This window comes from Desmodus rotundus, chromosome 4 (genome assembly GCF_022682495.2).
Source record: "Desmodus rotundus isolate HL8 chromosome 4, HLdesRot8A.1, whole genome shotgun sequence".
Classification (NCBI taxonomy): Eukaryota; Metazoa; Chordata; class Mammalia; order Chiroptera; family Phyllostomidae; genus Desmodus; species Desmodus rotundus.
In genome coordinates, this window is record NC_071390.1 from 126,273,566 (window position 1) to 126,296,140 (window position 22,575).

Genomic DNA, 22,575 nt, shown 5'->3' on the forward strand with positions numbered 1-22,575 from the left:
TTCTCAGAAATAGTCTTTTAAAATGATGATCAAAACTCTAAAGGTGCCATAGTACATGGTGGCAACAATGTTAGGACTAGAAATTTTTCCAAGTAGGTGATACCAACCTTTCACTGAATCTATATACTTAAAATACTTTTATAAAATAGCCAGTAGAATTCCTACTTTTAAGCTATTTTATTTTCTGGTAAGCCCTCTAAGGCAAATTAATTGCAAAATGTAGCCCTAGGTAACCAAATCAGTTCACTTACACTTAATTGTTGAAGGGCATCTGCCAAAGAAAAAAGAAAGGTAATTTTGGATGTAGTGTCATTATTGTTAGGTCATGCTGACGGTAGTTAAATAGTGATACCAAATGTTCTGTTAAGGATCATACTAGTCAGACTAATAAAGCCATGGATTCTTTTGTCTCTCTCTAGGATAAGAGAAATAGCTAAGAAATACATTGTATATTTTCTGAAACAACCAATTTATCATGTTAATGTTCATAGGGTCAATCAAAATGAAGATTCTACTTTTGGCTTGCATTGTGTGTGTTGCTTTTGCAAGGAAGGTAAGTAAATGGACTTTTAAATTTGTAGTAGTTGTAGTATAACCATCAAATAATTATAGACAAGGATTTACGTTAATAATATGTCACTAAAGTGTTGATGATGCAGCAAGGCATGTCAGTGGTATGCGGTTTGTTGTGACAAACTTTCAAAATAAATTTTGATAGCCAAACCAATAAAACTGAGTTATCTGAAAATAGATAAACAGCAAGGAGGAAAAGAGGTGAGTTCAAAAATGCAGTGGGCTGCAGAAGGATAAAACTATAAGGAACAAGAATACCGTGTAGACCATTCAGTTTATGTCTTCAAATTATAGAAAGCTGGACTGGGTTTCCTCTGGCAAGTGTCATTGCTGGGTTTCTTATGTGTAGTCACAAGGAAAACTTGATTGAGTAAAAGTAATTGTATACAATGACCTTCAATGTACTGTCATTAGTACATTGAAGAACCGGTTCTTCAATATAAGAACTGGTTGATGGAAAATTCTGAATTCTCATTGTAAAATGGAGAAAATTATGATGCCTACTCTAACTTTTTAACAATTGTAAATGGTCATTTTCCCACACCATGTTTTATTCTTATCATATGCTGTGGTGCATAATCTGTGGTGAATTCATAAAATATATTGAAGTTTAACTGGAGAACAATTGGATATTCAGTCCTTTTGCATCTGTAAACTGACCAGTTACATACACACAGAATACAACCAAAATCTGAAAGGTGAAAGAGAACAGCATAATAATATATATGAATAAGAGATCAATAATTTTTTAGATGGAAAGATTCATGCATATGTAGAATATTACAAACCAAAATCCATCAGCCAATGTAAAACTTCTTTAGGCAATGTCTAGGTCAAAACATATCATGGTAATAATAATGATAATAATAACATACAAATAATTTATATTAGTGACTAATATTTCAAAAAAGTATACCAATAAGGCTGTACAAATTCTTCAGTAACATGAAATACTGGGTACAAGTGTTTTTAAGTAAATAACCATAATGAAATATTTTTTCTTTGTTTTAGAAACGTTTCCACTTCCTTGGTGAGGTAAAAAAACATTTTCATTTATCTATCAGTTTATTTGTTTTTACCTTAAAGAGTGTTTTACATTTTAAAACTCATTAATTTACAATGAAATTTTGTGACTACTATTGCTGTTAAAATATCAGTGATATTAATCTCTTCTTATTTAATAGAAAAATGTTTATGGATTACACATTTCTGTTTAACATATTTACCATAAGGTCTTTACTTTTTTCAATGAGTAAGAGCTTTAAATAAGTGATATAATTTTTGCAATGACCAGTTTTTCTCCTCATGCTTCTATAAAATTTTATCAAAATGCACTAAATTTATTTCAGCAAACTAAGTGACGAATCCAGGAAGGCTTTTCCTGTATATTGCCTGTATGAAAGATTAAAGCAGAAGACAGTACAATATCATCTAGGAACTACTAGCAGGAGTGTGTCCCAAAGAGTTAGATGACTTTTGTACAGAAAACAACCTTAAAGTATCTCAATGTAGAAGACCAAACCATTTATCAATTAATTAAGGTTAGACCTTTTTTACTTGATACTTTTGCCACAAATTATGATGATATCAGAGTGCTAAGAAAACTATACTTGTACCTAATCACAAGTATGCAGTACCTAAACATAACACTCTAAAAAAGAAAGGCCAAGAGATACAGTCTGGATGTGCACGTTTGTGACCTAATACCATCAAACTAAAAAGCTTTTGCAGAGCAAAGAAAACCATCGACAAAATGGAAAGATAATGCACTGAAAGAAAGAACATATTTTCTAATGATACATCTGATAAGGGATTAATATCCAAAATTTATAAAGAACTCATACAACCCAACACTAAAAACCCAAACAATCCAAGTAAAAAATGAGCAAAGAACCTAAATAGACACTTCTCTGAAGAGGACATGCAGATGACCAACAGGCGTACAAAAAATGCTCAACAACACTAATCATCAGAGAAATGCAAATTAAAACCACAATGAGATATTCCCTCACATCTGTCAGAATGATTATCATTAATAAATCAACAAACAACAAGAATTGGAGAAGCTGTAGAGAAAAGGAAGTCTCTTCTGCGCTATTTGTGGGAATGAAGATTGGTGCAGCCACTGTAGAAAGCAGTATGAAGTTACCTAAAAAAATTGCAAATGGAACTCCCTTATGACCCAGTAATTCCACTCTGGGAATTTACCTGAAGAAATTCAAAACATTAATTTGAAAGAACGTATGTACCCCATTTTTAGTTTTCTGAGGAAATTCCATACTGTTTTTCGCAGTGGCCGCACCAGTTCTGCTGCTGGGATTATACCCTAAGAACCCTGAAACACCAATCCAAAAGAACCTATGCACCCCAATGTTCATAGCAGCACAATTTACAATAGCCAAGTACTGGAAGCAACCTAAGTGCCCATCAGCAAATGAGTGGATCAAAAAATTATGGTACATTTACACAATGGAATTCTACATAGCAGAGAGAAAGAAGGAGCTTATACCCTTTGCAATAGCATGGATGGAACTGGAGAGCATCATGCTAAGTGAAATTAGCTGGGCGGTGAGGGACAAATACCATATGATCTCACCTTTAACTAGAACATAATCAACAAAAGAAAAAAGCAAACAAAATATAACCAGAGACATTGAAATTAAGAACATTGTAATAACAGCCACAGGGGAGTGGGGAGGGGATAGTGAGGAAGGGGTCTATAGGAGCTACTATAAAGGACACAAGGAAAAAATCAAGGGGGAGGGTGGAGGTGGGGGAGGGAGGTGGGACTGGCTTGGGTGGGGTGAAGGGAAAGGGAGAAAATGCAGACAATTGTAACTGAATAAAAATAAATAAATAAAAATTAAAAAATAAATAAAGATTAATACCAACCTTAAAATTAAAAAAAAAAGAACATATGCACCCCTATGTTCATTGCAGCATTATTTACAATAGCCAAGCTTTGGAAGCACCCAAGTACATGAGTGCATAAAAAAAGCTATGGTACTTTTACACAATGAAATACTACTCTACTGTAAAAAGAAGGAAAATTTTACCTTTTGCAACAGCATAGATGGATATGGAGAGTATTACGCTAAGTGAAATAAGCCAGCCAAAGAAAGACAAGTACCATATGATTTCACTTATATGTGGAATCTAATGAACAAAATAAGCTAACAAACAAAATAGAAACTGACCTACAGAAAAGAGAACAGACTGATAGCTTTCAGAGGGGAGAGGATTTGGGGGGACTGGGTGAAAAAAGGTGAAGGGATTAAGAAAAAACTCATAGACACAGACAACAGTATGGTGATTCAGTAGGAAAGGTAGGGGTAGCTAGAAGAGGGTAAAGGGAGATAAATAGTAATGATGTGGGGTAGTGAACACACAATACAATAAAGAGATGATGTACTATAGAATTCTACACCTGAAACCTATATAATTTTATTAACCAATGTCGCCTCAAAAAATGTAATTTTAAAAATTGCTCATTGCATATCTACTTTGTAAGAATTTATTTAGAATACCAAGACTATGTCCACATTGTCACAACAAAACTCTATTGCTTAGACATTGAAATAAAGAACAAACTGACAGTAACCAGAGAGGAGAAGGCAGAAGGATAATAGGGGATAATAGGGGAAGGGCCATCAAGGGCATATATAAAGGACACATGGACAAAGCCAAAGGGGGTAGGTTTAAGAGTGGGATGTGGGGATGGGTGGGGTGGGGGGCATGGTGGGGTGGAAATGGAGACAACTGTACTTGGAAAACAATAAAAATAAAATAAAATAAAATAAAATAAAAAACAAAATAAAATAAAAAAGAAAACTCTATTGCTTAAAAATTAAACTCAGAGAATTTTGTCAGGTATAGCCACTCTCAATGTAAGTAGACTTCTAAAGAAATATATATTTTAGTGGCATAAAATTTAAAACAGGTATTGTTTTCCTGGCTGTTTCAGAAATTTCTCTCATCCAGTGAAAAGAAAACATGTCATATTTGTTTATACTTTAAGAAATTCAAATGCATTTTACATCATCAATTTTTTAAAAAATTTTCTATCTAATATTAAACAATTAAACATTATTATTGTTTTTTCTTTAAAAACTACAAGCATAATATAAGAACATGTTCTCTTTTCTTGCTGTGATATGCTCATTTAAAAATAAATATATAAATAAAAGCATACCTATATTTCTATATACTGCAATTTTTTATTCCTACTGATACTCCAGTTTCACTGTCTGCTCATTAGGTTAAATTATTTTAAATGACATTTAATTATACAGACTTCTTTGGGACTTCTGGCCAAGATGGAGGCATAGGTAGATACACTTTGCCTCCTCACACAACCAAAAGAAGGTGAATAACAATAAAAAATTTAAAAAAAAAAAGAACATCTTCCCCATTGTGCTCATCCAGCAAAAAAATAAAAATAAAAAAATAAAAATAAAAACAAAAAAACCCAGAAATGCCAGGAAATAGAACTGTATGGAAGTCCAACAACCAAGGAGTTAAAAAAGAAACATTCATCCAGACAGGTAGAGGGTGGAGCCAGATAGCCAGGGCAGAGAGGACATGCAGCAAGGCAACTGGAGGACCGGGCAGGCAAGGCAGTGGCTGGGGGGCCCACATTTGTGTGTGGATAAACCAGGAGGAACAACTGGGGGGCAAGACAGATCACACAACCCAGGGTTCCTGCATGGAAAGCTAAAGCCTCAAAAACTTCTGGCTATAAAAAACTGTGGTGGTTGCTGTGGTGGGAGAAATTCCCAGCTTCACATCAGAGTTCATTGAAGAGACCCACAGGGTGCTAGAATGTACACAAAACCCACCCACCCGGGAAATCAGCACCAGATGGGACTGATTTGCTTGTGGGTAGTGGGTTCATGACTGAAAGCAGGTGAGAGCTGAGCAAGCAGCATTGTTCCCTCTCAGACCCTCCCCCACATACAGTGACATGGGTTGCCCCACCCTGGTGAATAGCTAAGGCTCCACCCATTACTACATGACAAGCATGGCAAGACAAAGAAATATGGCCCAAAATAAAGAACAGATCAAATCTCCAGAAAAACAACTAAGCAACAAAGAGATAGCCTACCTATCGGAGTTCAAAACACTGGTAATCAGGATGCTCACAGAAATGGTTGAGCATGGTCACAAAATAAAAGAAAAGGTGAAGGCTATGAAAACTGAAAGAAAAATATACAGGGAACCAACAGTACAGGGAAGGAAACTGGGACTCGAATCAACAATTTGGAAAAGAAGGAAGAAATAAACATTCAACTGAAACAGAATGAAGAAACAAAAATTCAAAAAAATGAGGAGAGGCTTAGGAACCTCCGGGACAACTTTAAATGCTCCAACACCTGAGTCATAGAGGTGCCAGAAGAAGAGGAAGAGCAAGAAATTGAAAACTTACTAGAAAACATAATGAAGGAGAACTTCACAAATCTGGCAAAGGAAATAGACTTCCAGGAAGTCCAGCAAGCTCAGAGCATCCCAAAGAAGTTGGACCTAAGGAAGAACACACTAAGGCACATCATAATTACACTACCCAAGTTTAAAGATAAGGAGAGAATCTTAAAAGCAGTAAGAGAAAGGGATACAGTTACCTACAAAGGAGTTCACCTACAACTATCAGCTGATTTCTCAAAAGAAAACTTACAGGCAACAGGAGGCTGGAAAGAAGTATTCAAAGTCATGAAAGACAAGCACCTACATCCAAGATCACTCTATCCAGCAAAGTTATCATTTAGAATGGAAGTGCATGCCCTGGCTGGTGTGGCTCAGTGGATTGAGTGCCAGCCTGTGAACCAAAGGGTCACCAGTTCAATTCCCAGTCAGGGAACATGCCTGGGTTGTGGGCCAGGTCCCCAGTAAGGGGTGTGCAAGAGGCAACCACACACTGATGTTTCCCTCTCTTTGCCTCCCTTCCCCTGTCTCTAAAAATAAATAAATAAAATCTTTTTTAAAAAAAGAATGAAAGGACAGATAAAATGCTTCCCAGATAAGGTAAAGTTAAAGGAGTTCATCATCATCAAGCCCTTATTATATGAAATGTTAAAGGGACTTATCTAAGAAATAGAAGATCAAAACCATGAGCAGTAAAACAATAACAAACTCACAACTATTAAGAACTGAATCTAAAGAAACAAAAACAAACTAAGCAAATGACTAGAACAGGAACAGAATCACAGAAATGGAGAAAGAATGGAAAAGGTACAGGGAATAAGAAGCACAAATGGTAGGTACAAAAAAGGCAGGGGGAGGTTAAGAACACTATAGGAAATGGAGAAGCCAGAGAACTTACATGTACAACCCATGGACATGAACTAAGGGTGGGGGAGTGCTGGTGGAATGGGTGGTGCAGGGAAGAGGGGAATAAAGGGGAGAAAAAATGGAATAGTAATAGCATAATCAATAAAATATACTTAAAAAATAAATTTCACCCTGGCTGGTGTGGCTCAGTGGATTGAGTGCTGGCCTGTGAACCTAAGGGTTGCAGGTTCGATTCCCAGTCAGGGCACATACCTGGGTCGCGGGCCAAGTCCCCAGTAGGGGGTGTGCAAGAGGCAACCACACCTTGATGTTTCTCTCCCTCTCTTTCTCCCTCCCCCTCTGTCTAAAAATAAATAAAATCTTTAAAAAAATAAAAAATAAATAAATTTCATTATACAAATAAAGTTTTTGTATCATAGAAAGGTATTGTTGACAAAGAATGCAATATTTTCCAAAATATATGAAAACTGGTGTGGTTCAGTGGATTGTGAACCAAAGGGTCACTGGTTCTCTTTATGTTCATAAGTGGTGTCTATTACTGATATGAGCCTTAAGATAGGGACTTAATTGGAATTCTTTCTTTAAAAAGTAGCATTCATTCATTCATTGTACATCACCACAGTCTTTATATGAGTATTAAATAAAATAGACATAAACGACAGAGTTTAATTGATTTCTTTGCTTTTCCTTTAGGATCACCCAGTTAACCCATTTATGGATATTCCTTATCCCATGTCAGACAATGATTTCCCTCCTCCTGGCTCTCCTTCGGAGAATAATTCACCCAAGAACCTTGGGAATCCTAACACTGATCCAGAAAAACCTGCATATCCCTGGATTCTCAGTGCTCCTAGAGCTCCCCTCAACCACATTTCTAGTTTTCCCACACCTACTTGGATGGATGCTCCTCGTCAGAAGGATTCCTCTGTCATCCATACGTCAAACAGACCTGCAGGACCTCTCGTCCAAACGAGTGCAGTTGACCCCATAAAGTATGTAGCTAAGCCATCTAGTGCACCCCTGCCTCCTGCCCCAGCATGTGCGATTGAGCCTGTTGAGACCCAGCCTGATGAAGTGGAGCATGCTCCAGCCAAACCTGCTCCAGTCACACCTTCTCCAGCCACACCTGCTCCGGCCACACCTGCTCTGGCCACACCTGCTGCCCCAGAACCTTATTCTTCTACTTCTCTTGACCTGGTGGGTTGCCTAAATCTTACTCCTGTAATACATTTTTAGGACAAGAAAAAAAAACACAGTCTCTCCATAAGCAAACACATCAGCTTAAATATTTTGAATAGCTTATTGAGATAGTGATTGACATGCATACAACAAACTACATGCACTGCAAGTATACACTTTGGTAAATTTTGACATTTGAATACATCCAAGAAAAAAATCTCTACAATAATGACTATATACACCAGAGTCAAAAGTTTCTTCCTATTCTTTATAAACCCACCCACCCCTTTCCTACCCCTAATCTATTTTCTGTCACTACAGATTGGTTTGCATATTCTAGAATTTTATATAAGCAGAATCATACTCTATACAGTATACTCTTGTGTCTAGTTTTTTCTATTTGACATAATTGTTTTAAGATTTATCCATGTAGTTCAATCTATTTTTTGCAGAGTATATTTCATTATATGCATATATCATATATTTTTTACCCATTCATCTGTTGATGAACAGTTTAATTTCCAAACTGAATGTCATTTATTTATTTGAAATTATTTCTTTTCCATGAAATTATTTATTTGTTGCATACTCTCCTGGCTTACACCTCCAGTTCAGTGTTGAATAGAAGTGATTAGATGAGCATCCATCCCTCTCTTATTTATCTCCAGGCAGTAAACTAGGACTAATCATAGGGTTCATCGTATTTGCTTCCTGACTCTTAGGGGTCACTGTAATTAAAAACTTAATGTTCAGATCTTCAGGAACTGTTCTTTTCATAATTTTAGTACACTAAAATATTTTTAGGCAAGAGGGCAAATTCAATTCCTGTTACTCATCTTGATGTAAAATGTAGTTGTCTAAACTTTTTAAAAACAATCATTTTTTGCAAAAATATTTAAGAAGCATGTACTTGCTATGTTTTAGTAAAAGTGGTCCAAACAATTCAGATATTTTATAAAAGGAAAAGAGGGGTTCCAAACCATGTAGGATATATTCTGAACCATGGCACAGGAGGAAAAGAAATTAAAGCAGCCCAATTGCCCATCAATAGATGAGTGGATAAAAAAGCTGCAGTACATTTATACAATGGAATACTATGCAGCTATAAAAAAAGAATGCACTATTACCTTTTGGAACAGCATGGATCGACCTAGAGTGAAATAAGTGAAATGCTAAGTGAAATAAGTCAGACTGAGAAAGACAAATACCATATGATTTCACTTATATGTGGAATCTAATGAACAAAATAAACAAAGTAGAAACAGACTCATAAATACAGAGAATAGACTGACAGTTGTCAAACAGGGGGAGTGGGGGGCTGGGTGAAAAAGGTGAAGGAATTAAGCAGTACAAATTGGTCCAGACAGAATAGTCACAGAGATTACAGCATAGGGAATACAGTCAATATCATGCTAACTATGTATGGGGCCAAGTGGGTACTTCAAGCAAAAGGGGTACCACTCTGTAAAATATATGATTTTCTAACCACTTTGATCTATATCCAAAACTAATACAGAATAATAATGAATGTAAATGGTAATTTAAAAATAAAAAATAAATTAAAAAAGAAATGTGAGCTTTAATCCACCAGGTAATACATTCTTCAGTACATTGCCACTAACGGGATACTTCTAAAAATTATTTCTTACAAGGAGGTACAAACTTTTCTTCTTGTTCCTTTGTTCCTGATAGGAATCAGGATCAAGTTAAATAGTCTATTGGAGCTGTTCATAGAGATGTAAAGAGCTAGACTTATTCTACAATGTGTCACACATTAGCACGTTCATTCAGTAGGTTTGACACAAAGCATTTTCCGTTCACCAGTATATACCCATAACTTACAGCTCACGCAGGGATAGAGGTGAAATGTTTAAAAGTATGGATAAAAAGAAATATAAGTTGACAAGAAGGGGTATTGAAAACACTGCTAAAGATTTTGAACATTACCCTATAGCCAAAAAAAAAATTATTAAGGACATTTTTTGAGAAAGATAATTTGACCAGTTGTCTGTTTCCAAAACCTAACTCTGGTGGCAATATAGACCTTTCTAAATACGAGTTATGAAGAGATCAGCAGAAAACATCTTCTTAAAGAAGAAAGATTATTAAGAAAAGACAGTCCCAATACTATGAAATTAAGTATAGTTCATCATGTATGAAAAATCTTTCTTTTTTTTGTAGGTAAAAAATGAAATTCTTTAAAGAAGAGAGTATCATGTACTTGTTTCTGTAAGTTATATTAATAATGAGATTTTAAAATAACACATTAAATAGACTAAATCTCACAATCTGAAACTAGCTTTGAATATGTTTTTGCTACATGGAACACAAAAGTGGGATGTGGTGGGGTACCAGCAGTCTGTGTCTCAGAACCTCTGAGATTATGAGCTCACGTCCTATGTAAGGAGCTCAGGCAACTTAGGAGCAACTAGAAAGTTCTTCAAACTGATCCAATGTAATTATGATTTAAATATTCTAAAATAATAATTGCCAATGTAGGAAATTTCATATGGGGGAAGATTTGAATTGTAAATGAGAAGAACCATTATTAAAGTCCTCAGAAATTTGTCTGCATGCTATTCATTCAGCTGCCATCCCTAACCCACACTGAGAACCCCTGTTTTAGTAACAAACAAACCATTTAGATCCGAAATCTCCCAGAACCCACCTTCTCCCCCACAGCCTACCTCCATTCCCCATTACGCAGTATCCTGGGAAGAAAGGCACTGCTCAAAAAGCTCACCTAGATTCATTCCATTTTAGTCATCTAAGCAAAAATTTAGTTCCCCTTATTCCAAGTTCTCACTCCTCATTCTATCCCAAAGCTGTTCCATTTTTATTGTTATAAATATTCCCTGGACAGGAGAATAACAAGGCTTGATGTACTTATCAGCCAAATCAGAATTTCTACCAAGGTGGCATCAGTAAAGTAGAATGGAAAAACAAATGTGTGATGATGGTTAATACTGTTAGTGATGCCTTTTAAGAGCAGCTGTGGCCAAAAAATTTGAAAGTCTTTATTTTTTACTAAGACCCTGAATATTGTTATAGTCTTTTGGTTTTTACTTATTTTATATTATCTAAAAGAATATCAGTTAGTGAATTAGTTCAAGACATTAGGTAAATTTCATAATTTCATATTCTCATCAAGTATTTATATTAGTTTCTTACTACATTAATTATTTAATTCACACCAGGTAAAAGAGTTATTTTTCTGGAAACATCTGTTAAGGCAGAGAAGAAATTCCACTTCTAATTATTCATTATGAGGAGACTATCTGAATCTAATACACACAAAAATAAACATCATGTATAATATATACATGCATACAAATAAATCATAACATTGAATTAACATGGCATTTTTAAATGACTTAATTATTACAAGAATGTATAATATTGCAAACAAGCTTGATTTTCGTAAACATGTATTTTAATTATAACATGGAATTGTAGATGATAGCAACAGCAATTTTGCTGTAAGTGCAAGTAATTTGTTAATTTTATTATACAGTACTAATGTGTTATTTTCCTTTTTCAGATACTTGGTGTGGAAGTCAGTGAAATCTAAAAAAATTTACTTTTTTCCAAAGATTTTCATTTTGTTATATTAAAAATATCAGGCACACTATATAGATTGGTTGTGATGTTTTTTACTGAACTTAGTTTATACAGAAACAATGTTTATAGTGTACTTTTTGCTCAAATATTTAAAAGGCTACACTTCCTAAATATATAAATAATAATTTTCAGAGACGTAAATATATGAAGACAATATGTGCCTTTTCTTTTTTTTCAGATTTCATTTTTTTATTTTTAAGTATATTTTATTGATTATGCTATTAGAGTTGTCCCAATTTTTTTCTCTGTATTCCCACTCCACCCTGCAACACCCACCCTCCAGCATCACCCCCTTAGTTCATGTCCACAGGTTATACATATAAGTTCCTGTTTCCCATAATATTCTTTTTCTTTTCTTTTCTTTAAGGTTTTATTTATTTATTTTTAGAGAGGGGAAGAGAGGGAGAAAGGGAGGGAGAGAAACATCATGTGTGGTTGCCTCTTGTGTGCCCCCTACTGGAGACCTGGCCCACAACCTAGGCATGTGCCCTGACTGGGAATTGAACCAGTGACCCTTTGGCTCACAGGCCAGTGCTCAATCCACTGAGCCACACCAGCCAGGGCATTTCTTTCCTTTACTTTTTTATTGTTGTTCAAGTACAGTTGTCTCCATTTTCACCTCATCATGCCCCACCGCTCCACCCATCACCACCTCCCAAACTCAAACCCACCCCCTTTGGCTTTGTTCATGTGTCCTTCATACATGTTACTTGATGGTCCCTCCCCATTATCGCCTATTATCCCTCTACCCCCTCTTCTCTGGTTATTGTCAGATTGTTCTTTATTTCAATTTGTAATATCCCCCTATTTTATGCCTACAAATTATGCTTCTTATTCCCCATAACTTTCCCTCCCATTTTTCCCCTCCACCTCCCCACTGATATCCCTCCATGTGATCTCCATTTCTCTGATTCTGTTTCTGTTCTAGTGGTTTGATTAGTTTTTGTTTTTGTTTTTTAGGTTCAGTTGTTGATAGCTGTGAGTTTGTTGTCATTTTAGTATTCATAGTTTTTTATCTTATTTGATTTCTTAGATAAGTTCCTTTAACATTTCATATAATAAGGGCTTGGTGATGATGAACTCCTTTAACCTGACCTTATCTGGGAAGCACTTTATCTGCCCTTCCATTCTAAATGATAGCTTGCTGGATAGAGTAATCTTGGATGTAAGTCCTTGCCTTTCAAATACTTCTTTCCAGCCCCTTCTTGACTGTAAGATTTCTTTTGAGAAATCATCTGATAGTTTTATGGGCACTCCTTGTAGGTAACTCTCTCCTTTCCTCTTCCTGTTTTTAAGAGTCTCTCTTTATCTTTAACCTTTAGTATTTTGATTATGATGTGCTTTGGTCCAATTTCTTTGGGACTCTCTGGGCTTCCTGGACTTTGTGGAAGTCTATTTCCTTTGCCAGATTGGGGAAGTTTTCCTTCGTTATTTGTTCAAATAAGTTTTCAATTTCTTGCTCTTGTTCTTCTCCTTCTGGCACCCCTATGATTTGGATGTTTGAGTACTTAAAGTTGTCCCATAGGTTCCTAAGCTTCTCCTTATTTTTTTGAATTCTTGTTTCTTCATTCTGTTCCAATTGAATGTTTATTTCTTACTTTTGTTTGAAATCATTGATCTGAGTCCTGGCTTCCTTCCCTTTATTGTTAGTTCCCTGTATATTTTTCTTTCACTTTTCATAGCCTTCACTTTTCATTCTATTTTGTGACCATACTCAATCATTTCTGTGAACATCCTGGTTACCAGTGTCTTGAACTCTGCATCTGATGGGTTGGCTATCTCTTTGTTGCTTAGTTGTTTTTCTGGAGTTTTGATTTGTTCTTTAATTTGCGCCACATTTCTTTGTCTCGGCACACCTGTAAAGGCATGGAGCCTTGGCTATTTGGCAGGGCAGGGCAACCCTCTTTGCTGCATTGTGGTGCTGTCTATGGGGGAGGGGTCAGAGAAGGAATAATGCCACTCGCTCACTCCTCTCTAGCCCCATTTTCCAAAGAACTCTTCTGTGAGGCTGGGAGTTTCTCTCACCACTGCAACACCCCACAGTATTTTACAGCTAGAGGTTTTGAGTCTTTAGTTTCTTCATTCAGCCAGCCCTCCCTTGCCCTCACCATCTGCCACCTTGCCACAAGTCCTCTCCTATTAGCTTCAGATCTCCGCCCCTCCTACCATCTGGGTGAATGTTTCTTTAACTCCTTAGTTGTTGGAGTTCCATGCAGTTTGATTTTCTGGAACTTTTGGTTGTTTATTTTTTTTAAATTGGTTGTTATCCTTTTTTTGGTTGTGCAAGGAAGCAGAGGGTTTCTACCTCTGTCTCCATCTTGGCCAGAACTCTTAATACATGCTTTTTTACTGCATGAGCACTGTCTAAAATAATAACTCACCACAAAAATGAAATTTAAAAACAAACATTGTGTCCAAGTTATTTTTTCTGAAAGTTCACAGAAGGTTGTTGTAGGGGAAGCAACCATCATTCAATGAATCTCCCATCCCCCTTTCCCCAAAATATTTCTTCCACTTTTAAAATATCTATTTAATATCAACTTATATAGCACTTGCCAGTTTAGGTGCTATTCTAAGTTTCTAAGAACTATTAACCCATAAGCCCTCATAGTTGCCATACAAGTGTAAGGGGGAATGAATACACTATACTTATATAAAGCTACCTATACTAATCTTAGTAAATGTTAAATCCAGCTTGTTACTCTAACCTGATTTTTCTCTTGAAACTAGAGCTTGCATGTTAAGAGATTTTTTAGTATACTTTACTGTTCAGTAGATTCCATTCCTGTGTGAATGAATCTAAGGAGCAGCCTGACCCCCAAGGCCCTGGCTAATGCCGACTGCCCAGACACAGGAATTCAGATGGCAAAAATCCATATTGCCAACTCAAGGATGCTAACCATGAAAATCCATATCGGGACCACCAACGACACTACCTGCACATCCAAAGGCCTTCCCCTTTTCTTTGTTCTCCTTTCCTGCTCCCTCCTTATAAAACCTCTGCATGCACCTAACTGAGATGTTAAGATGGGCTTTGGAGCAAGAGTCCCCCATCTTCTCAGTTGACCTGCACTTCAATAAACCTCTTTCCTTTTTACCAGCACCCATCTCACAAGTTTGGCTTTTGCTGCAGGAATCAGATGAATCTTGGTTCAGTTACACGAGTAGTAGTATCCCCATTTTAAACATTAGCAAACCGTAACAGAGAAGATAAATGATTTGCCAAGATTACATAGCTAGGAAAGTGTAAGAGGGAAGATGAGATAGCATACCAAAAAAACATAAAATTAGAACATTCTTAGAAATTAGAAGATAATACAAACTAATATCAAGTTAAGGGTTAAGGGTGGTAGTTTTATTAGTTTCTTCTTGCTGTTGTAACAAATTACCACAAAACTGGTGGCTTAAATTAACAAAAATTCATTCTTTCACAGTTCCAGAGGTCCAAAATCCATTTTACTGGGTTGAAATCAATGTGTCAAAAAGGCCATGGTACATTGATGGGCTTTGAGGGAGTTTTGATTCTTCCACCTTCTCTCTGTGGCTACTAGAATTCCTTAACTGTGGTTGCATCATTCCGGTATTTAAGGAATGCACCATCAACACTCTCTCTACCCTGTTCTTTACCCTGCTTTCTCCCCTGTGTGTGTTCCAATTTTCCTCTGCCTCCTACTATAAAGATACATGGAATTACATTTAGGGCCCACTCTGATAGTCCCGGATCTATTCATTTTTAAATCCTTAATCACATTTCTCGAAGACTCTTTTTTTTTTTTCCAAACAAGATAACATTCACAGATTCCATGAATTAGAACAGAGACATATCTTGGGGAAGGGTTTGAGGTGGGCATTTTACACCATACCATAATGGCAACAGATAAAATTCAGATTGAAGTTGGTATTGGGTTGATGAAAGAATAACTCTTTAGTGTAGCAACTTTCAAATGGTGTGCCACAAGAATTTTTAAAACATGCAACACCTGACTGTTTAGTCAGGGGGTACTGATCAAGATCTTTTCCCTTAGATTGTCAAATTAAAAAAAAAGACAACAGCCAAAACAATAGCCATCCAGTGTGAATGAATCAAAATTATACCTATTTTTTGTCAGATTGACAAAAAAAATTATTTTTGGTATGCATCAGAATTTTAATCATCAGTTTATGTGTGCCACAAGATGAAAAATGTTAAAAATCACTGCCTTAGTGAAATCATCTTTTACAGACATGGAAAGCTGGGTAGTATTTGTTTGAGCAATGAACAAATGCTTTGGCAAACTCATGGCTTCATATGTTCAAATATATAAATCCCCCTTATGTGAGTTCCTAGTGAAGTCTGTTTGAACGTAAAAACCAGGTGGAAATAAAATGTAAAGGGCTGAGATCCTGCAAACAGAGTTGTTCCTACATGAGGCATGAAGGAAAGGAACATAATTAAAAAGTAGGCTGAGATTTATTTGCTCACAGGAATTAGGTGAACTGAAGGCCCAGGGGCACTGGAATCATGTGCCAGTACTGATGGAAAAGTGGGAGCAGAAAGTTATTTATCCGCTGCTGGTGCAGTGACATAGGTTGCTGATGGCCTAAAAAATTCAAAAGCTGAGAAAAGTCTTGATTCCTTGAGGCCCAAAGAGCACAGACTTTGACATCAAGATTTTGACTTCAGGAAATCCTTAGAATTCCTGAATTCCTTAGATTCTGTACTCAGTATATGACTGAATATTAACAATACAAAGAGCAACAAACAATGTATAATTAAAATTTTTAAGAAGATAGGAGGAACACTAAAAAGTTAAGGAAAAGCTTGGGTAGAAGTTGAATAATAGCAAAGCTCTAAGACGCAAAAATATTAAAAAATTGTGCCATCTCAATGGCACTCCCTAAAAAGACTTTATACATAGGTACTATTTCCCTATCAAATGAGATCTATGGCTCCACAATTGAAAACCATCTGAGAAATTTCTGATGCTAGCATTTATATTCATAATTACAAAAATAACTGCAAAATTAGCTACTACATAATTGAGGTAGCAACATTAATTTTTTTTTAATCTTATTATTTCTCTATCCTCTAACATACTAAGTTTTGATGGGCAAAGCAACATGATAAGCATTAATGCTATACCCAAATATGGCAATTTTCTTGGAAAACTCCACAGAGAATGAGAATTTAAGACCCAGGCTGCAGTCGCTGAATACAAGACCCAACTCAACCAGCATAAGTAGTGAAATGCTCAGACTCAACTGAATAAGGAAATAAGGAAGTAGTTTTTTAACTTTAAATAGATATTTTCTTTTTTTTCTTATTTTCTTTTTTTTAATTTTTATTGTTATTCAATTACAGTTGTCTGCATTTTCTCCCCATCCCTCCACCCCACCCCAGCCAAACCCACCTCCCTCCCCCACTTCCACCCTCCCCCTTGATCACATGGACAAAATCAATCAATCAATCAATCAATAGATATTTTCAAAGGGAAAAATAATTTAATTTTTGAGAATTTAATAACTGGAAGAATTTGTATTACTTAATTTCAGTGCAGTTTTTTATCATAGATCATGTGATAACCTTAACTAATAGACTTGAAAAATACCCATTTTGACTTATTACTGAGCCTTCTAAGAGTAAAAACTGAACTTTTTACCTTTCATGCCATAAAGACATGAACAGTGGTTTGTTCTTCTTTCTTTCCCATCTCAATAAATTAACACACAAAACATGGAGTCATCTTTTTCACACCCCCTTCACCCATAAACTACAGCAAGGGTTTCAGTATATACTGTCAGCTCTACCTTTGGAATAATGCAGAAACTAATAAATTCTCACCCTTCCCACTTCCACCATCGGGCCAAAGCTATTATCATTTCTGACTTGGATTACTTCAGAAACCTCCTACATGATGACTGCATCCATCCATTCATTACCTCTTCCAACTCTATGTCAGATCATGTCACTGCCCTAACTCTAAAGAGTCGCATGACTTCTAGTTATCAGAAAAATGCCTAATAACCCCCAGGAATGGGACTTCCCATTACCTCTAGGCTTTTACAAATTTGTTTACCTTACGTATTATCTCAAGTTTTAAAGATAGGTTGATTGCTGTAACATAAAACCCCCAAGTTACAGAAGCATAACGTAATAAATTATTTCTCAATTAGACCACAGCCCAGTGGAAGTTGGATGGTTCTGCTAGGGGCCTTTCTTTTAATTAGTGAATTGAAAATCTGAGTTAATTTCACTGTGTGGCTTTACCATCAAAACACTTTGCTTTTCATCTAAGCTCATAGAGAAAAGAGAGGACATGAAAGACTTAAAGAAAGTTCTATGGCCAGGACTAAAACAGGATTTATCACCTCTGTCCATCTTCCATTATTTAATAGGCAGTCACATGCTCCTGGTGTAATAATAAGGGCAGATGGAAAATGCTAGATTACTGAAAACATAGCATTTATCTTCACATCTCACTTTGCCAGTTAAAATACATCCATTTCAGTCTTCTTCCCATGCACGGAGCACTTCTTGCCAAGTAACACAAAATTCAGGATTCCAACACTCCATCACACAGTAATATGACTTCTCGTTCCTGAAAACTGAGCTGAAAAGCCACGTTATCAGCCCCACAAACATACCCAATGTGCAATGATAAAACTGAGACAGGATAGACAAAGTAAACACTCCCATTTAGAAACAGTCATCACTGTCCATAAAAATTCTAAAATCTCGCCCTGGTTGGTGACTCAGTTGGCTGGAGCAGTGTCCCATGTACCAAAAGTTGTGGGTTTGATTCCCAGTCAGGGCACATACTTAGGTTGCAGTTTAATCCCTGGTCAGGCACACACAGAGGCAGCCAATTGATCTCTCTCTCACACAATGATGCTCCTCTCTAGCATTGATATTTCTTTCCTCTCTCATGCTCTTTTCCCCTTCCTCACACTCTAAAAACAACAATAAAACTTTTTTAAAAATACAAAACTCAAAAGAAAAAATATCAATAAACATATCCTCAGGTGAGGACTAAAAAAATTTTTTCTAAATTTTAAAATCTCACAGAACTGACATTGTAGAGGCATGAGGTGGAAAAAGTCGCCTGTTTTTTTTTTCCCCCTCTGGAAATAAATACTAGATCTACTGTTCTCTTCAGATATACCTAAAGTAGATTTCCATCCACGGCATACTTTCTGTTATGCAAGACTGCAGGTTTAAGAATTATTTTTTAAGTCTCAAATAGTCCAAGGAATTTTTTTTTATTCTGAGCTTAAGGTTTTATCAAGCTTCTAGGCTATTACACTCTCACAAATTTTCTCCTATCTTCTTCAGATTTCAGCCTCAGTGACATTTGCTGATTTCCTTTCATCTCCCCAGTTTCTTAATACTTCAGGGTCCCAGAGATCAGTCTTTGGACTTCTTCCTCTCTTCAGGCTCATTCCCTTGTCTCAGCTCATCACATAATTTAAATACCATCTAAATATCATCATGTTGATGATTCCTAAATTTTTATTTACAGCCTAGATATATCCTCTGAATTCTGGACTCATATCTCCCAACTGCCTATCTGGCTTTTCCAGTTAGGTGTTAAATAAGCATCTCAAATACTGTATTGGTTGAATGCTAATCACCTGATCTTCCCCTTACCCAACCTGTTCTGTCCATGCTTTTTTTTCAGTAAATGCAAACATCATTTTTCCATTTGTTAAGGACTAACACTTGGTATTGTCCTTAATTTCTCTTTCTTTAAAATTATACATCTGATCTTTCAAGAAGCTGAAACTTTAAATTATTCATAATCAAATCATTTATCAGAACTTCTATAGTGATACCACAATTTTTGACATCTCTCCTAAATTTTTTCAATAACCCCCTAACTAGCCTTCTTGCTTCTATTATTATATACCTCTACCTCATCTAGTATATCTTTATGTAAGAATTAAAATGATCACATGAAGATGTTCATCAGATCTCATTTTTTTAAATATTTATTTATTTTTAGAGGGAGGGGAAGGAAAGGAGAAAGAAAAGGAGAGAAACACCAACGTGCGGTTGCCTCTCGTGCACTCCCAACTGGGGACCTGGCCCACAACCCAGGCATGTGCCCTGATGGGGAATCGAACCAGCAACCCTTTGGTTCACAGGCCAGCACTCAATCCACTGAACCACACCAGCCAGGGCAGATCTCATTCTTTTAAGATACTGCAGGTTACCACATAAATGTTCCCCAAATTATAACAAAGAGAAGAAATTTAAATATGAACTAGATATTAATAGAGGCTTCTTTCCAGTGAGAATAAACAACTGTACTATTCTACTTAAGGATATGTTTCACTTTATTTGTGTAGAGAAAACATTTTCATAGCCTCGGAGATATTTATTTAAAATAGAATTGCTGTGATTCTTCATTATAATAGAAAATATTAAAATTTTCTGGGAAAGGATAGAGGTCATGGAAATGATTAAATTTTTGACTGATCATATAAAGTTCTGGTGATGCTTGAATGAAAAGATTGACATGAATAAAGATAATGGTAGAACTTATAGAGTATAAATGGCTGTGAAATTGAATCTCAGATCACATTAGAAAGACTCTGCCTATCGCTAAGCTTGGAAATCAAGTAATTTAAAATGACAACTACATCTATTCCCTTTCAAGTATTTTCTGCAGGAGGAAGTATTTATTGATTATACCAGGAGTGAAAATTAAGATCTTTATAATACATTATATTTATTGTACCCTGAATAAATCATGAGTTTATTATGCATGTATTTGATAAACTGGGAAGTAGATGAAGGAAATGCTGAAATCCAAAAATAAGTTCTCTTGTGGAATCTTAGAAAGTATTTTTAAATGGTAATGACTGTTAATTATTTAATTTTAAGACACAATTTGGAATACTAACATCTAAAAAGAATATGAACATTACATTAATAACATTTTATTATTATTCATGGTTCATCACATTTTATTTTATATCAAATGGTAGCCTAAAACTATTGAATAATTGTCCTGGCAAACTAATATTTTTCTGTACCCTTGGATCAAAGTGTTCTAATTAATGACTATATGCAGGTACCCATAAATTCACTTTATGGGAACTTACTATGTTCTTATTGCTAAAATGGGAAGTTTTTCAGACATTCTTCTAGGTTTCTAGTGGGGTCAAAGTGATTGTTGTTGATGATCATACATTACTTGTTCAGGAAAAAACCTTTTATTCATCTCATCAAATTTTATAGCTGGGATTTAGACACTGCTGAGTAAATCATTATAAATATTCTACTAAGATACACATCACTTAAGTACCAGTAAATAAGGAAATGAGATACAAAGGTAGATATAGATGGTAGATGATAGCTAGATAGATAGACAGATAAATAGATAGACAGATGATAAAGTTAAGTTACATCTTAATAGTCCTGAATCACGACCTGTTTTGATCTATTTGTGTGACTTTCTATGTAAAATATTTTACTTTTTAAATACCCAGTTATAATGTAAAGCTATTTTAAATGGAATTTCAGATATACTAACATGTGGGGGGAAAGGCACATCAAAGAATTGATTAAACTGAAAATCATTGAATTAAGTCTATAAGGGAAAAGGTAAAGAAGATGAAGCAATGAGATATCTGAGGAAATATTAAGAATTTTAACTTTTTTTGTTTACAGCATAAATTATAGAAGTGTTATTTAATAATTTTCATTAGAAATATGAAGAATAGTCTCATACAGCCTAATTTCCAGATATATAGGAGGATTCAAGGGACATAGCATTCAAATAGTGTTATTCCAAACAGAAGGTATATTATTTAAATAGAAAATTTTAGGTAAAGTACAACCACTGGAGATTGTGGTTTTTTCCCTTACGAATTTTTCAAATTTATTTGACTAAGATATATGTCCTCACTGAGTCCAGGGCTATATGATTTATATGTTTCTGAAACATTTCCACATAATACAGTATGTTTAAATTATTATGCCTAGTTTTTAAGGAAAAATAATGTATAAAGCATGATCTTTCATTGATGAGAGCTTATATGGCTGAAGGAAGTATATATACACATATATGTTTGTATATATGTGTATATATACATATATATGTATATGGAATGTGTGTGTACATGTATATATATATGTATATGTATATATACATATATTCTCACTAAGCACCCTCCAAGCCACATAATAAACAATAAATATATTAGTCCCAAATATGTTTAGGGAGATCCTTGTCGTTACAAGGTTGTATAAAATGTCTGGGGTTTAACAATTTTAAACAATCAATTAGGTCACTGGGCTTAATTAACCTAATATATGTAGGTTAATTAAACACGTTAAAATATTAAAAAACAGCTAAGTTGATTATATCGTTTCCCTACGTAAGTTAGAGAAATAACTTTCTCTTTGAAAATCCTTGCAGTAAAAATTGTCAGTGATTTGATGAAGTATATTGAGTATCTATGGGAGCAGTAATAATAACTAAAATAAAACCTGCTCTTCTCCTGTTGGGTGTAGGATTGATGCCTAATCATCATTATCAAGAAGAATTTATCCTTTACAGAGGGAGGCCAATGCAACATGTGTTGACATGGATATGTGTGTGTGCTGATGTGTGTATGTATAAAATAAGGGTAGGTAGAAATTAGTTGCAGCAGCACCCAAAATAGGCAGGTCCTGAAGGTAGTCACCAGCATCAGCTAACCTAACCACACGTGAAAGACAGCTTAGAATTGCGTTTTCCCTAGGGATACAAGTTACTCTTTAAAGTAATGAAAAGTTGATTATGTTCCAGTTAAAGGTGAGATCATATGGTATTTGTCCCTCACCTCCTGGCTTATTTCACTTAGCATAATGTTCTCCAGTTCTATCCATGCTGTTGCAAAGGGTATAAGTTCCTTCTTTCTCTCTGCTGCGTAAAATTCCATTGTGTA

General features: G+C 35.4%; 1 protein-coding gene across 1 annotated transcript; it reads left to right on the forward strand.

Moving 5' to 3' along the window:
- Window positions 1-502: 502 nt before the first annotated feature.
- Window positions 503-8,247, forward strand: PRR27 (proline rich 27). The gene is made up of 3 exons (XM_024578142.2): window positions 503-553; window positions 1,585-1,608; window positions 7,552-8,247. Exons 1-3 carry the CDS (start codon window positions 503-505, stop codon window positions 8,092-8,094), a joined length of 618 nt encoding a protein of 205 aa, XP_024433910.2. The 3' UTR covers window positions 8,095-8,247.
- Window positions 8,248-22,575: the final 14,328 nt, after the last annotated feature.

What these genes read in the sequence shown, in the direction of transcription:
- PRR27 (XM_024578142.2), top strand. Translation starts at nt 503, where the DNA reads ATGAAGATTCTACTTTTGGCTTGCATTGTGTGTGTTGCTTTTGCAAGG. An exon ending in GTGTTGCTTTTGCAAGGAAG is followed by an intron (nt 554 to 1,584) that starts GTAAGTAAATGG and finishes TCTTTGTTTTAG; the next exon opens with AAACGTTTCCACTTCCTTGG. An exon ending in GTTTCCACTTCCTTGGTGAG is followed by an intron (nt 1,609 to 7,551) that starts GTAAAAAAACAT and finishes CTTTTCCTTTAG; the next exon opens with GATCACCCAGTTAACCCATT.